This window comes from Vulpes vulpes, chromosome 13, assembly GCF_048418805.1.
Source record: "Vulpes vulpes isolate BD-2025 chromosome 13, VulVul3, whole genome shotgun sequence".
NCBI lineage: Eukaryota > Metazoa > Chordata > Mammalia > Carnivora > Canidae > Vulpes > Vulpes vulpes.
This window is the reverse complement of record NC_132792.1, coordinates 92,816,534-92,832,111: the sequence shown is the minus strand read 5'-3', so window position 1 is coordinate 92,832,111 and position 15,578 is coordinate 92,816,534. Positions and strand designations below refer to the sequence as shown.

General features: G+C 46.9%; 2 protein-coding genes across 9 annotated transcripts in view; one reads left to right on the top strand and one right to left on the bottom strand.

Annotated features, from left to right (window-relative positions):
• Nucleotides 1-9,922, top strand: TYMS (thymidylate synthetase). Of its 2 annotated transcripts, none has more exons than XM_026006560.2 (7): nt 1-246; nt 2,387-2,460; nt 4,881-5,055; nt 6,490-6,591; nt 7,369-7,544; nt 8,118-8,189; nt 9,331-9,922. In XM_026006560.2, exons 1-7 carry the CDS (start codon nt 39-41, stop codon nt 9,466-9,468), a joined length of 945 nt encoding a protein of 314 aa, XP_025862345.2. In that variant the 5' UTR covers nt 1-38; the 3' UTR covers nt 9,469-9,922. The 2 variants fall into 2 exon arrangements, with proteins under 2 accessions (XP_025862345.2, XP_025862346.2); XM_026006561.2 differs by lacking the exon at nt 1-246 and adding an exon at nt 277-907.
• A 668-nt stretch (nt 9,923-10,590) lies between these two features.
• ENOSF1 (enolase superfamily member 1) overlaps nt 10,591-15,578 on the bottom strand; it is a 28,336-nt gene continuing 23,348 nt past the window's right edge. For 5 of the 7 annotated variants that reach the window (XM_026006557.2, XM_072735050.1, XM_072735051.1 and 2 more), the window contains 5 exons: nt 15,377-15,418; nt 14,220-14,349; nt 13,887-13,986; nt 11,544-11,625; nt 10,591-10,983 (listed from right to left, as the gene is read on the bottom strand). In XM_026006557.2, coding sequence (XP_025862342.1) covers nt 10,882-10,983; nt 11,544-11,625; nt 13,887-13,986; nt 14,220-14,349; nt 15,377-15,418 — 456 coding nt within the window. In that variant the 3' untranslated portion in view covers nt 10,591-10,881. Of the gene's footprint in view, nt 10,984-11,543; nt 11,683-13,886; nt 13,987-14,219; nt 14,350-15,376; nt 15,419-15,578 lie in introns of all 7 variants that reach the window. The other 2 variants (XR_011996737.1, XR_011996738.1) reach the window with 1 other exon arrangement.

Sequence of the window (15,578 nt, the reverse complement as noted above, 5' to 3'; positions counted from 1 at the left end):
GCCGCCCGCCGCCCGCCGCCGCCGCCGCCGCCCGCGCCATGCCCGCCCCCGGCTCCGAGCTGCAGCGCCCGCCGTCGCCGCCCGCCGCGCAGAAGCCGCGCGCCCGGCCGCAGCCGCCTCCCCACGGGGAGCTGCAGTACCTGGGGCAGGTGGAGCACATCCTGAGCTGCGGGGCCCGGAAGCACGACCGCACGGGCACGGGCACGCTGTCGGTGTTCGGCATGCAGGCGCGCTACAGCCTGAGAGGTGACCGCGCGCGGCCGCTGGACTCGGGGCGGGCGCCGGAGGGGGCGGGCCGGGCCGGGCGCTGGGACCTCCGTAGCCCCGCTTTGCGGACCCCAAACCCGAGGCTCGCGTCAGGGAGCCGATTTGCGTAACGTCACGCGGACCGGGGTGACAGCAGTGGGAGGTGAAACCGGGTCCTTTGGCTCCGAGGCCTGTGCTCCAGATCATGCGTGGACACCGCGGACCACTGTGGCCCACGAGCGGACACGGTGTGGGGTTGTCTGCCTCCCACTAGAGACGGGGACGGGACCTGCCTGGGCTGGGCCACGGGCTTCGCTGCAGATCCCCCTTCTTTTTGTTATCGCTCCTCCTCCCGTCTCCCCGTCCTGGCCCTCGGTTTTGCAAAGTGTTTAAAAATTGGAGCGAACGAATAAGGTCGGGTCAGCGGCGCGCGGGAAGAGGGCGCGAACGGAGAGGGGCTGGGCCGGAACTTGCGGTTCCTGTCAGTTTTTCCGTCTGGGCCTCACGAACCAGCTCTCCGCTTAAACCCTGGAACAGGAACGCCAGAGTCCGACAAGTTCTTCTTCGCCCTTTCCATGCATACAGATGGCTCCGGGAAGCTTCTCGAGGGTTGTTAGAGTCCGGCTTCCAGGGGACACAGTGGGGGTGGGGCACAAGACAGGTACCCTTGACACAGGTCGGGGGTGGTGTTGAGGAGGGAAACTTTACTAATAGTATTTTTTAAAGATTTTATTTATTTATTTATTTATTTATTGATTGATTGATTGATTGATTGTACAGAGAAAGAGACCACCAGAGACACAGGCAGAGGGAGAAGCAGGCTCCACGCAGGAGGCCCGACGCGGGACTTGATCCCGGGACTCGGCCACCGGAGTGGGACGAAGGCCCTGGGACTAAGGCGGTGCTAAACCGCTGAGCCACCCGGGCTGCCCAGACTTTTCTATTAGTAAAGCTGATTCCCTCCACCCCAGGCCCATCCTGCATACCAGAGGCTGCCCAGGCCGCAGTGGCTGCTCGGCCTTAGACAGGGATCCACCTTCCTGCAGCTCCACACAGCCACCTGGGAGGAGCCACAGACCTCGATTTTCCTCCAGCCCATCTGCCTAGACCGTGGGCAAGTTACCTCTCTGGTCTTCAGCTTCCTCGTGTGCTTAAAATAGAGGAAATCAGGGATCCCTGGGTGGCACAGCGGTTTGGCGCCTGCCTTTGGCCCAGGGCGTGATCCTGGAGACCCGGGATCGAATCCCGCGTCAGGCTTCCGGTGCATGGAGCCTGTGTCTCTGCCTCTCTCTCTCTCTCTCTCTCTCTGTGACTATCATTAAAAAAAAAAAAATAGAGGAAATCAGCTCAGTAGGCAGTACTGATAAAAGTAGGTGCTTGAAAAGCACCTGTTACACAAATATCAGCCATAAAACCGATGAGGTGAACTGAATAGGTACCGAATTTAGAGAAAAGCTTTTACATTTTGATCTCTCTGTTGCTTGATGCAAATGTGTATCCCCCCCCCCCCCCCCCCCCCCCCCCCCCCCCGCCTGGAAGATGGAGATCTTAAGGATGTCTCAAGGAAGCTGGTTTTCAGGATTCAGTAGGGTCATGCATACCAAGTATTTAAGCAGTTACTATTTTACACTTAAATGATAGAGGTTAATTTGCCTTGCAAATAATGAAAACTGTTCTCTTTGGCTTTGGTTAGTGTGATATCTACTCTTCCCTGGACTTGAGCCAGTTTTCCTTGGCAGGATAATCATGGAATAGCCCTGGGAGCCTTCAGCCTTTGTCCTAGGGCGCATTTTGTTGTCTAAACACCTCCGCGAAGGAATCACATCAACTGGGAAATGGATGGTAGCTGTTTTCCTGTCCACATGGGCATGTGGCCAGCGCCCCATCTCACCGTGTGGAATTCTGTGGTGGTCAAGGATTGAGGAGGGCGGTCTCAGTCTGAATTGTGTCACTGAATTGCGCTGTAGCCTGGGAGCTCTACCCCATTCTGGGGCACCCATGTGATTGCAGTCACACTTTTCCAGTTGGTCCTGTGGCAGCTCAACAGCCTTAGGTCCCAGGACAGTCTTCCTCCACAGAGAAAGTTGGATGATGTGTTCTCTTTTCCCGTCTTGAAATTATCTTGCGAACTGTTTTTCAGATGAATTTCCTCTGCTGACAACCAAACGTGTATTCTGGAAGGGTGTTTTGGAGGAGTTGCTGTGGTTTATCAAGGTAAGGAAGCTGCTGCTATTGGAATCAGCAGTCTGTTCTCAACCCAGCTCCAGTGAAATCCTTTTACAAGCCCAACCATGTCACTCCTCACCTGTCGCCCTTAGTGGTTCCCATTTCATTCAGTAAGAGCTGGGGCCCTCACCTGAGGCCTTTGGCCTAGCTCTGGCTTCAGCAAAGTGGCACTCACTGTCCTCCACCCGTCTGGCCTCCTTGCTAATCTTTGAGTATGTCAGGACATTCCCACCTAGGTTCTGATGCTTGCCAGTCTTGCTCCCGAGAACCTTCCTCCCCTAGATGTAGCACGACTCACTCCCCTACCTTCAAGTCCCCACTGAATGAGCCTTCCCTCACCTCCCAATCTAAGACTGTGATTACCCCCCCCCCACACACACACACCCTACTCTTTGTTTTCTCCATAGAGAAACATCATCAGCTGATCTATAATGTCTACCCTCTCCCTTTCCCCATACAATGGGGAAGGTAGACAACAAGTAAACAAGTAAAATGTATTAGAAGCTTCATAAAGGCAGAAAATTTTGTTTTTTCTTCTTCATGTTTATATTCCCTGAGGCTAGAACACAGCCTACCATATAGTAGGTACTCAGCATAGATTGATCACTGAGTATAGATCCCAGCTATGTTCTCATATTTGTATAAGCTAGAAGGATCTGGAGTTACAAGCTGTACTTCTTCCAAAGGGCCAAGTAGGTACCTCAAGCAAAGGCTGGAGTGCTGTGACGATGGACAGCTTCCTCTCGCTCGGTCTCCCGGTCCAGATAAGTGATGTTCTGGCCAGTGCTGGTCAGAGGGTGCCTGAGGAAATGGGCCCAGTTGTGGGCCGTGTAGAAGCTGGGATCCCTCCTGCAGAGCATCAGTGTGGCTTATATGGCCTTTGGCCAAACCAGACCCAAGACTTCTTACTGCATTTTAGAAAGGGTTTATTTAGGTTTGAATCTAGTCTTCCTTACTTCCATGTCCTTGAGGTATTTCTTCTGTGTTATCTTACCTCAGCTGGCAGTGAGTATCTAGTTCAGGTGTGTCATCAGAAACCTCAGAAGAGGCCATTTGTAAACCAGCTAGAGCTCAGTCTGAATGGATGAAAGGGGAGGCATTAGAAGCAACATGGGAGGGAGCACTTAGATGGCTCAGTCAGTTAAGCATCCGACTCATGATTTCAGCTCAGGTCTTGATCTCAGGGTTGTGAATTCAAGTCTTACATTGGGCTCCACACTGGCCATGGAGCCTACTTTAAAAAAAAAAAAAGGAAGAAGGAGCAATATGAGAGAGATTGAAAAATTACTTATTGGAGGTGAAAAAAATAGTACAAACTCAGAAGGGTGGAAATGAGATGCTCAGAAATAAAATGCATTCACTGATTTTATCTTCATTTAGCTTGAATTCAGGATTCTAAGTACTCTTTACTCAGACTCACCTCTGGTAGAGTTGCTACCTGGGTAACTGGATGAAACACTGGGGTCAAGATGACCCCACACTGCATCTGGCATCTGTGGGCAAGATGGCAACGTGGGGCCTGTGCCGAGGTTCGGATCTGTCGAACACTGAGCACTTTGCTTGTGTTCTCTAACCCTCACAGTAAGATGTGTGGGGATAAGGCTGTGCTCTTCCACGGGTGGGGTAGCAAGGCTAGGGGGTCAGGGAGCTGTTAGGGGAGAGGGATGATGGAGGGCAGGCACGGTGTGTGTGCTTGCTTGCTTATCACCATTACAGCACATCATACCCAGAGGTTGCTGTGAGTTCTGTCTTTGACCTGGATGCATGATCAGGACACAGGTTAGGATGATATCAACCGAATCTAAGGAGATGACATAAAAGAAATAAACACAGGCTTATACTTGGGGAAAAAACAAAAGCCCACCTTAACTGCAAATACAGGTTGGAGTAAACATAATTTCACAGTGGTACACATGAGATAATATGACTGATAGATTTGTAAGAAAAGCCGATGCTGATTAGGCCAATTAAACATCCTATATACCAGATCTAAGATACATTGAACAGATTGTAGGTGAGGCCTTAAATGCATTTTGGGGGAATCACACTTAGACACAAAACACATTTGGTTGAAAAACAGAGCTGTTAGGTGAGGTGGGAATAATGAAAGGACTTGGAGGTGTTTGATCTAGAATGTTTGGTTGAGAGGAGTAGAAAAACGAGTTGAAAGGGTATTTCCAAGAATCACCTGTCCTGGAAGTGATTCTGGGAGACTGTCCTAGCGGCCTCCAAAAAGTTGGGGCCTTGACTGGCCCTTAAAGATAGGACACACTGTTCAGGACACGTTGAGTGCCTGTCTCTGGTATGTTAGCACAAGCCAGAGGGGAAATTGGTGGAGGCTCTTAGGGCGTCAACTCCTTATGGCTCAGTTCACTTGGATATCTCCTCTGCTCTCCTGTCTCTTCCAGGGATCCACAAACGCTAAGGAACTGTCTTCCAGGGGAGTGAAAATCTGGGATGCCAATGGGTCTCGAGACTTTTTGGACAGCCTGGGATTCGCCAACCGAGAAGAAGGGGATTTAGGCCCAATTTATGGCTTTCAGTGGAGGCATTTTGGGGCAGAATACAAAGATAAGGATTCAGGTGAGAAAACAAAAACGAAGCCTCAGATTTCCTGAGTACCCATCACAGCGTGAGTTTGCCCCATCGTTTTGAGTGAAGTTGCTTGCGGGTGGTAAGAAGCCTGTGTCTGGGGAGTTGATGTATAACTTTGACCTCGTGAGAGGCTGTTTCAAATTCAGGTAGAAGTCAGATCACACTCTTGGTTGTTAGCATTTATTGGGTGCTTGGTACTTTCCATACTGTGTTGTATTAGCAGATAGCAACATAGTTGGATGGTTGGATGCCATGCTGGAGGATAAGGTAGGGGAAGTTCATCTAGGGAACATAAAGCCTCGGGATTGCCTTATGGTGGCTTGATCTCCCTTTTTAAGACTGCGCCACCCAGCACATTTTAGCTGGTGTCTGTGTGATAGCGGTTTTTGGATCACCCTCTTCTCCCTGCCCTCCTGGGTTGGAAGAAGATGAAACATCTTATTCCTGGACGTCTACCTTCGTCAGTCACTTTGCTCTGGTTCTTTTCTGTCCTGCCTATCCATAGGTTGCAAAAGCTAATGCTTAGCTTCCTCAGGGTGTGTGTGTGTCTATGTGTGTGTACACACATGCATAGGAAGTATTAGCTTGCTGGTTAGATAGTAACCATTGCTAATTTTAGCACCTGTAGATTTATGTAAGCACCACAACCAAAAGCCAGAACTGTACTATCACAGTGCATCTTTTTCTTAATCTTTATTACTTTTTCTGAAGCTGTGATCGTGACAGGACTTTCTACCCCCCCCCCCCCCCCCCCGCCAAAGTTAAGAACTACTGGACAGAACATAGTCTGACACCAGTAAGAGGAGGTTTAACCTTCACATGAAGCTTCACATGAAGCTCTGCACTTCTCAGATGTTGCAGCTTTCCAGTTCCATTTCAGAAGGAAGGCGAGGAATTAAAGTCCAGAGACCAGAAATGGGAGAAAAGTACAAGGTGGTGTGAGAGTTACAGAGGTTTCTTGATGTTTATAAATCAGGTGTTTTGCTACTAGATTGTAATTTTAGAAGTGTTGGGAGAAGAGGATCTGGAGCATAGAAAGGAGTTCACAGTAAGATCCAGTACTTTCCGTGGCAGCAGAGTGTGACAAGAATGGTTGCTGGGCATAGAGATTGTCCAGTGGGAACCCCTGGAGGAAACTGATTGCTGGGATTAGAGAAAGTTAGCAATGGGGGAGGGGTGGCACGATGACAGATTAAATATTTAAGGGACTCTTTCACAGAAAAGAAAATAGACTTTGTTATGTCTCTAGAGGATAACAGCCTTACCCTACAAGATCTGAGGAATTTGTAGAGTACATTAAATATCCTGTAGCATGGCCACAGAGGGCTGTGGTAGGACAGTGATAGATGGCCTCTAAAGCCATCTCACAAGATTCTGTGATTGACATATAGGTGTGTCTTCTCTTTTTTGACAATTCTACAGATTATTCAGGTCAAGGAGTCGACCAGCTGCAAAAAGTGATTGACACAATCAAAACCAACCCTGACGACAGAAGGATTATTCTGTGTGGTTGGAATCCAAAAGGTTGAAACCATTCCAGTTATTCTCTTGTGTCCTAAATGTACCATTAGCACAAAGGGAAGTCATGTTGCCTTGCATGGAGGCCACTGCTAAGAGGCTGGACCCTGGGATCCACTCCCAGCCACATGGCTGGTGTGACCCTGGGCAAGTCCCACTTGGGCCCATTTTCAACTTCAGATGATGGAGCTGGGTGAAGATGATCTTAATGTGTGTATTTATACTTGTTTTACTTCAAGGGGCGGGGGGGGCTTTAAATTACCTATAAAAATATACCTAGGATTTTAAATACAGTTTAAACTGGGGCAGGTGAAGTTTCATATCTCCTCCATCTGGCTCTTAACCTTTTAACGTTATATTGTAAAATTAAACTCTACCAAGGTGTAATAAGTATTGGCCAGAGTGGAAGGTTTGCTTTAGGTTTGAATAGAGGAGGGTGTGCCAGTTTCCTGTGGCCCCTGGAAATGAATTCATTTCTCCCATACTGTAGTTTGGTGCCATGAAGGTGGCATTTGAGCTTGGATGATTGTTGCTTCAATTGTAAACATTATCTGCAGGAGTCTTCTGTTGATGGATGGGTCACTGTAGGCATTATACCATCCTCAGGATTGGAATGGGTGCTCTTGACATGGAGAGGGAGGTGTGGGTCATGGGGCAGTGGCCCAGGGGCTGTTTCTCATGATCTGCCCCGTATGACTTCGCTTCTGTTTCTCTCCTGTTTTAATTTGTGGGTAGCTGCATTCCTTAAAACCACGCATGCCTCATTTTCCTTTGTGCTGGCAGATCTTCCTCTGATGGCCCTACCTCCGTGCCATGCCCTCTGCCAGTTCTATGTGGTGAACGGTGAGCTGTCCTGCCAGCTATACCAGAGGTCAGGAGACATGGGGCTGGGCGTGCCCTTCAACATCGCCAGCTACGCCCTGCTCACCTACATGATCGCACACATCACAGGCCTGAAGGTGGGCTGCTCTCAGGAAAGAACGGCTGCTTCCAGCCGAAAGCGCTGAGCACTTAGATTATTTAATGTGGAAAGACTGATTGCAGAGAAGTCAGTGTCTGATTAATTTTAAAATGTGACGTTAGAAATCTAGTTGGTCACCTGGCAAGCTTCCAGGAAGCTATCCTGTCTTTGTGGTTTGTATAACAAACAGGTTTAGATAGGTTATTTATAACAAGACAACTTTTGTGAATATCAGCTTTTCTCAAAAGCTACACTGGTGAAATTATTTTCTGAAAAGCCTTGGAATGTCTGCATATCTACATAATGTGCTTTTTATTTTACATTAAAAGATTTTATTTCTTTATTCATGAGAGACACAGAAAGAGGCAGAGACATAGACAGAGGGAGAAGCAGGCCCCATGCAGGGAGCCTGATGCGGGATTCCATCCTAGGACCCCAGGATCATGACCTGAGCCAAAGGCAGACGCTCAACCCCTGAGCCACCCAGGCGCCCCCATAATGTGCTTTTAAATGATGTGTCTTAAATTGAAACTAAAACATTTACCATTTTGCTTGTTCTGGTGGGATCTAGCCAGGTGACTTCATACATACTTTGGGAGATGCGCATATTTACCTGAATCACATTGAGCCGCTGAAAATACAGGTAAGACTGTTATTTGTCACTATGGAGTTTGGTACCTTCTCTTGATAAAAGGCTCCCTTATAGAACATCCCTTGTGTAAACAGACTGCTCTGTGCTGGGGCAGAAATAAGATGCCCTGCTCTGGCTGCAGGGCTTCAGCTTAGGGGTGTGTGGTGGGCAGATGGGCAGGGACAAGGCAGACACATTTCAGCAACCACAGGCACTTAATGTGACAGTGCCCTGAGATACAAGAGACTACTGAGAGAGAGAGAGAGAGAGAGAGAGAGAAAGAGCCCGTAGTTAGACCGGTGGGTGTGGCACCTTCCCAAGGTAGCATCTCGACTTATTTTTACTTGGAGAATTTAAATGGTGATGTTTTCCCTTTATTATGTTAAATGCCATACACAGGTATTAACTTTCAAAAGTTTGTCCAAATCCCAAGTTAACAGCAGCCAACAAATGATTTGAAGTGGCAATTAAAATGTGTCTAATGCTTAATGAGTCCCCAGAAAAAAAAAAACTGAACCGAACCCTTTGAGCCCCTTCCAGATGAGATCCAGGTTTTGAAAGTTCCTCCTTTGTGTGGAGCTTGGCTGCTTTTGTGTAGAGGGTTACTTCAGGGTTTACCCAGTTGCTTCTCTGGCTGTCTGCTCCAGAGATGCTGGACGGAGTAATGTGAGGTTGGAACCCATGTCCACATCCTCATTGCCGCCATCTGTTCATGCCAGGAACCCTGGCTTGCATCCCTCTCTGTTGTCAACAGATGTCATCTTCCCTCACCCTCTTTGTCAGGGACAGTTGAGATAGGGATTATGGGACTCAAATAACCATACTTGAGTGCCTAATAGGAGTCACAAATATGAAAGTAAAGACTGTGTCCCATCCTTAATACATTTACCAAGAGCAGTCCATTATAAGATGAGCCAGTAGGCTCCTCAGCTGGTGTGCTACCACCCAGACATCCTTCATTCTCTACATGTGGTAAAGAAATCAGTTGGTTACATTCCAGAAGTGTTCCATAAGCAGGGGCAGGTGTCTGCACTATTACACTCCAGTGGAATAATATTTTGTTGATAAAATACTATGTACCTGTTTCACAAGGAGCAGAATTAAAGCAGGTTGTATGGATAATGGCAAAATAATGGTCTCCTATTGTTTTTAGCTGCAGCGAGAACCAAGGCCTTTCCCGAAGCTCAGAATCCTTCGAAGAGTTGAGACAATTGATGACTTCAAGGCTGAAGACTTTCAGATTGAGGGGTACAATCCTCACCCAACTATTAAAATGGAAATGGCTGTGTAAAGTGCTTTCAAAAGAGGTGATATTCAGTCTAGGGGTTGACTGAATGCCCAGGCTTTCACTGTTTGCCCTAGAGGGAGGAGGAGGAACTAGGTCAAAAATCTCTCGGTGACCAGCAGCTATTATTCATTAACTTGTAAGATTTTGCCACTGGCAAACATAATCTTGTGGCTTCTCTTAGTAACAAAAAGCTTTGAGTTTGGTTGACTCACTAAGGTGTGAAAGTGCCGAGTTTGGGAATAAAGTTAGGAAAGTGAACACTGAAATACACTTAAAACATGTACATGCATTTCAATCCGTTTTTATGAAGGTCTGCGAATTTCAAGAATTACACATCAGCTGTTCACCCCAAATTTAAGCAAGCTGAGTAACACCAGCATTCTTAATGTACAGTTGTGGCTATGAACATTTAAAGTTATTTGCTTTATATATTGCTATAATAAAGGTGTGTATTGCATTTGTGGTCTGCATTCATCTTTTTAAATTTTTTATTCTATATTGCCATTCTGCTCACTTCCTACCCTAAATAGATTTAACTGAACCCTCCTAAATAAACCTATGCTCTACTCTCATTTGGATACTGCTCAGAGGTTTAGTTTTTTTTTTTTTTAAAGGTATTTTTTTATTTATTCATGAGAGATGCAGAGACCAAGGCAGAGGGAGAAGCAGGGAGCCCCGAAATGGGTCTCAATCCTGAGACACTGAGACGGCAGCCGCTCAACTGCTGAGCCACCCAGGTGTCCCAAGATTTAGTATGTTTTTAAAATGCTAAGTATTTTGCCCTATATTTTTTCTGTGGTTCATCTAATTCTGGCTGCATTTATCATTAGCACATGATGATTATTTAGGATAAAGGTTTATTTAAAGATAATGGGAAAATAATGGATGAAATGCCATTTTCCTGCCCATTCCCGCTGCCATGGTTTCAGTATGGTATGAATCCTCTACTAACACACTTAGCCCTGGAGTAGTTTAGCCTTTCTCTTGCTCAGTCTAATCCTGTGAAAACCTTTTACCTTTGTTACACACCAGCTACCCCATGGTGCTGCAGAACTATTTTTACTATGCTAATTTTTGACAAGTGTTAGAATAAGGCATTGTTCCAATAATTGTGCAAGCTGCTGCTTATTTTCAAAGTACAGTTTAATGTCTAGGTACCAGCACTTGATAGAAATTTTGTTAACATCTTTCTAGACTTTGAATTCAATCTAAATTTGTTCAAGGATCAATTAGGAGAATATGTGTTTATTTGCTAAAAGAATCAAGGAATGACAACTGAGCTGATTTTTGAGGTTACGAGGACTTTTAGCTGAACTTGTTTTGATTGCTAGGATGATCCTTTCTCTTGTTTTCACAAAAGCATACCCAAAAAGTTTTTTAAGTTTTCACTTAGAAAAGAGTGTTAGGGCTGAACATTTAATTCTCTTGAGCAGCAAGGAGTTTCTTCCAGACTTCACCATCTGGATATTGGTGTTTCTTCACAGACTCCTCCTTCATTTCTGTTGAATAACCAGCATCCTATCAAACAAAGAGTTGAGTCGTGTCAATAACCACCTGGAACAAAACTCCTATATGTATCTCTGCTGCTCGTAGAAAGTTTTCAGATTGTTTGAAATGGAGAAGGATACACTTTACTGGCTACATCTTAAAGTATTAATCATACTTCCTTTGACAATTCAACTTCTGTGAGTGAAAATGACATCATGTCTTGGACATGATGAAGATAAATGGTCCAGATAACATCTGCAGTTAAGTGTTTCAGTTCAGTAACATGCTAGATGGTGTCAAGTTTTGTTTTTGTTGTTTGGGTTTTTTCGGGGGTCGGAGGCTTGCACAAGAAGTATACATTTTAATGCCTCAGCAGGTGTTGGGGAGAAAGGCTGGCATTAGAGAATCCTTTTCAGGGCAATTTCACCCTTGACCCCTGACCTTCAGGCCTTGGTTATTTGATATTGCTGTAATTTCTGATATTGCTGATATTCTGTAATTTCTAGATACTGAAAATTAGGAGATAGCTTTGCTCTAGTGTCCAACCTACAAGAACAAGTATACAGGGGCTGGTCCCTGGCCAAACTCACCTTAGGAGGCATGTAGGATGCCTTCTTGATTATCACAGGATACCTGAAATGTTCATGCAGGTGATCGACATACTCACACATCCTAGGAGGAAGGACTTGGATTAGGGCACTAATGTCCCGTTAGATCATTGGTGTGGCACTGTTAAAGCAAAGGGACAAGCAACACTAAAGAAAGGGCAGACTTCATCAGGCATGTGTTTCTATGCAAATCTTTCAACCTCTGCAGGTTCTTTCCCTCTGTAAAATAAAGCACTGTGAGGGGTCCGACGAAGTCTCGTGGGGGTAGGGGACCAAAGAGTTCTCTTGTAACCCTACAGATCATGCCTGACTTACCATGGTTTGACTTAAGATGTTTCGACTTCACGATGAAGCAAAAGCCATATGCATTCAGTAGAACCGTATTTCAAATTTGGAATTTGGATCTTTTCCCAGCTCGTCGTGATAGGCAAGCCGATCCTCCCTCTGATACTGGGCTGTGGCAGCAGTCCCATCAACCCACCAGCGTGAGGGTCGGCAGCCGATGCACTCGAGCGACTGTTTGAGCCACAACACCGTTCTGTCTCACACTCTCAGTATCCAGCAAATTACATGAGCTGTTCAACATTTTATTTATGTCAGATGATTCCGCCCAGACACAGGCTAATACGGGTATTCTTTTTTTCTCTTTTTAAAGATTTTATTTATTCATGAGAGAGAGGCAGAGACAGGCAGAGGGAGAAGCAGGCTCCATGCAGGGAGCTCGATGTGGGACTCGATCCCAGGACTCCAGGATTACGCCCTGGGCTGAAGGCAGGCGCTAAACCATCAAGCCACCCAAGGATCCCCTAATAACAGGTGTTCTGAGTATGTTTAAGGTGGGTTTGGCTAAGCTATGATGTTCAATAGGTTAGGTGCATTAAATACATCTTAAGGGATGCCTGGGTGGCTCAAGGATTGAGCATCTGGTTTCAGTGGACACAGATACTAAGTTACTGACTAGGATATGCGTTATGTATAATCTATAAAGGACAGGCTACAGAAGAGCCAACCCCATGGGAGAGGACATTCTGGCCCTAAAGAATGTGCAGGGACTGGGTGCTCCAGGCACAGAGCAGAGGTGCTCCGCTCACACGGTAGCAGCATTCCCGAGCAGAGCAGTGGCATGAGGCACCCTCGCCCACATGAGGGTGGTCACAGCACACCACGCTCTGGGTTTGCCCCTTTCTCAGCCCTCAAGACTTGCAGGACCTTGCAAGGTTGGACTGAACCTCCCCTTGGTCCCACCTTCAGGACTGAAGTGAGAAGGGGCAATAGCAGAATAACCCTGGAATGTTCACTTTTTATCATACATAGTATTTCCGAAATAAAAGCCAGCATCTACGTACTCAGCCTCCAACTTCAGAGAGAAACCATTACCTTATCACCGAGGCCCCCTACCAACCCTTACAGGTCCCATTTCTCTCCCATGGTCCCATACTTGGTATTTACTATTCCCATGCATGTATTAGTGCCTCCACCATATAAAGATCACGGCCAGTGATCTTTATGTGATACCACATTTAATTCTAGGAGGAAAGAAATGTGTAATTAAGCTGTATGTGGGGGTGTCCGGGTGGCTGAGTCGGTTAAGCAGCCAGCTCTTGATTTCAGCTCACCTCATGATCTCAGGGTCCTGGGGCCAAGCCCCATGTCCAGCTGGCTCTCGCTCACTCTCTCTCAATCTCTCCCCCTCTGCCCCTCCCCCTGCTCGCTCACTGTCTCTGAAATAAGTCAATCCTTAAAATAATGATAAAAATAAAGCCGTATGTGTGCAGATAACTGGAAGACTGTCTTAGAGTTCACCTGAGACACGTTGAGAAACAAGGTGGAACTAGATGCAGGCAGATTATAAAAGACTCCAGCACTGGCACCAGGACATTGGACAGAAGCAGAGAATATATGTATGATGAAAGCAAGGCTTTAAAAAGGAAAGAGTTCTGGGAGCTCAGTCGGTTGAGAGGCCGACTCGATCTCAGCTCAGGTCTTGATCTCAGGATCATGAGTTCAAACCCTGCACTGGGCTCCATGCTGGGTGTGGAGTCTACTTAAAAAAAGGAGTTCTGGTTTCCAAGGGTTCCTCTGTCCCACCCACCCACCATGTACTTAGAAGACAAAGGTGGCTCCCAAAAACCTGCCCCTCAAAGTTCTGTTCACTGCTGGGGCACCAGTGTAACTGCCCCATATGAGAAAGGGGAAGCAAAACCAGCTCGGCCTCTGAGTTCTAGGACATGGCAAAGGACAGAGCTCTCCTCGGGTCTCGAGAGCAGAGAGATGCAGAAGGTCTGGGTGGACTGCAAGACACTCCTGAAGTTCACTCCACATTACCTGTTCTGAAGGCTTGCAGAAACTGATATGAAGTCAAATATAATCAGGTGCTGAACCAGCTCACACAGGCCAACGCCACCAGCATGGGGGCAAACAGGAACTACAAGAAAGACAAATTTGTACTTAATGCCAAGCAGGGTGGGGGTGGGCGGATGAAAAGAAACCTGCGGGTTTTCTCATTGCCTGCAGGTGATTAGATCATTCTTTATTATTCAGGGATGAAATTCCAGGACCGAAATCATCAGTTTCCCTGATTAGGCTGAAAAGAGGGTCCCCACCAGCAGGCGTGCGGTGGGCGGGACGTGGAGCTTTGGTTTGGTGAGCAGCCCTTACTTTCAAATTTTTTGGCCATCAGCAACACTGAGAGGTTTTCATTGACACTTCCCAGCCTGCAGCTGTCAATCTGGAGAAACTGCAGGGCTTTTGCTTGTAGGAGTTGCTTAAATATCACTCTATTGTGGCACTGGAAACAGAAGTAAAATAAAACCAACAGAAGAGTCAGCTTTGGCTTTCAGGGCCTGCGAACCTGGCAATGCGCCAACGCCAAGGTGCTCAGCACGGGCCTTCAGGAAGCCGGGCATCTATCTATTCTTTGTTCTCACCTGGCACGAAGCAAGCCCTGACAGTACAGACCTTACTGCTCCCCGCTTCATCAATCTGCTAGTGGCGGGGTGTGAGTCACACCAAAGTCACGCCGGCCTGACATCTATTAAGGAATAACCGTCAGAGCGGCTGGCAAGTGGGAGGCGAAGCGGAGCATCAGGAAGAAATACGGCAACGGCGGATGAGCAGGTGGCTCAGATGCCAGAAAGCCACGGCTAAACAGCATTGCTCCTTTTGCTGGGAGAACCGAGAATCTGTTCCTTCACACTGCTCTGCTCGTGGGTGGACTGCCGCAGGTTTTGGCAGGCGTTGGGGCTTCGTTTATAAGCACAAAGAGTGAACGCAGTAATGTTTATTCAATTTGGAAGCTGGCTTTCCTAAAACCATTCAGTGCATCTTATGCCCTTGCAGGAGCAACTTTATTAAAGATTATTTATTTGAGAGAGAGAGAGAAAGAGAGAGAGAGAGAGAGAGAATGCAGGGGAAGAGGCAGAGGGAGAGAATCTTCAAGCAGACTATCTGCTGAGCGCAAAGCCCAATGTGGGGCTTGATCCAGGGACCCTGAGATCATGACCTGAGCCGAAATCAGACACTCAACCAGCCCAACCACCCAGGCGCCCCTGCAGAAGCAGCTTTAAATTGCTGCCTTGTAGATTTTAATTAGATACCTTGACAAAGATTAATGGCCTTACATCATATAAATCGTAGCAAAAAAATATAAACTTTTGACTGTATCTGACTCCAGGCTCTAATGATGTGCAGTAAAACATCCCAAGTTTGGAGATGAAAACTTCCCAACCCAAAGTAGCCCCGGTGACAGGGCTTAATGTACACTGGTGTCCTCAGTGGGTGGCCATGTGCACCGACCCCAAGGAGATGGCACTTACCTGTTCTCCTGTGGCAACACCAATTCCTAACGGGGCCAATGCCTATAAAATATAAGGCAACCTGGTGTTATTTTCCTAAGTCTTTGAACTGAAGCTCTCAATGTTTAAAAATATTTACAGTTGTTTAACTACTGAGAGCTGAAGAAGGAAACGTCCCTGCTGCGGGGCTGTGGGGCGTGTAAGGAATGACAGAAGGTCGGCC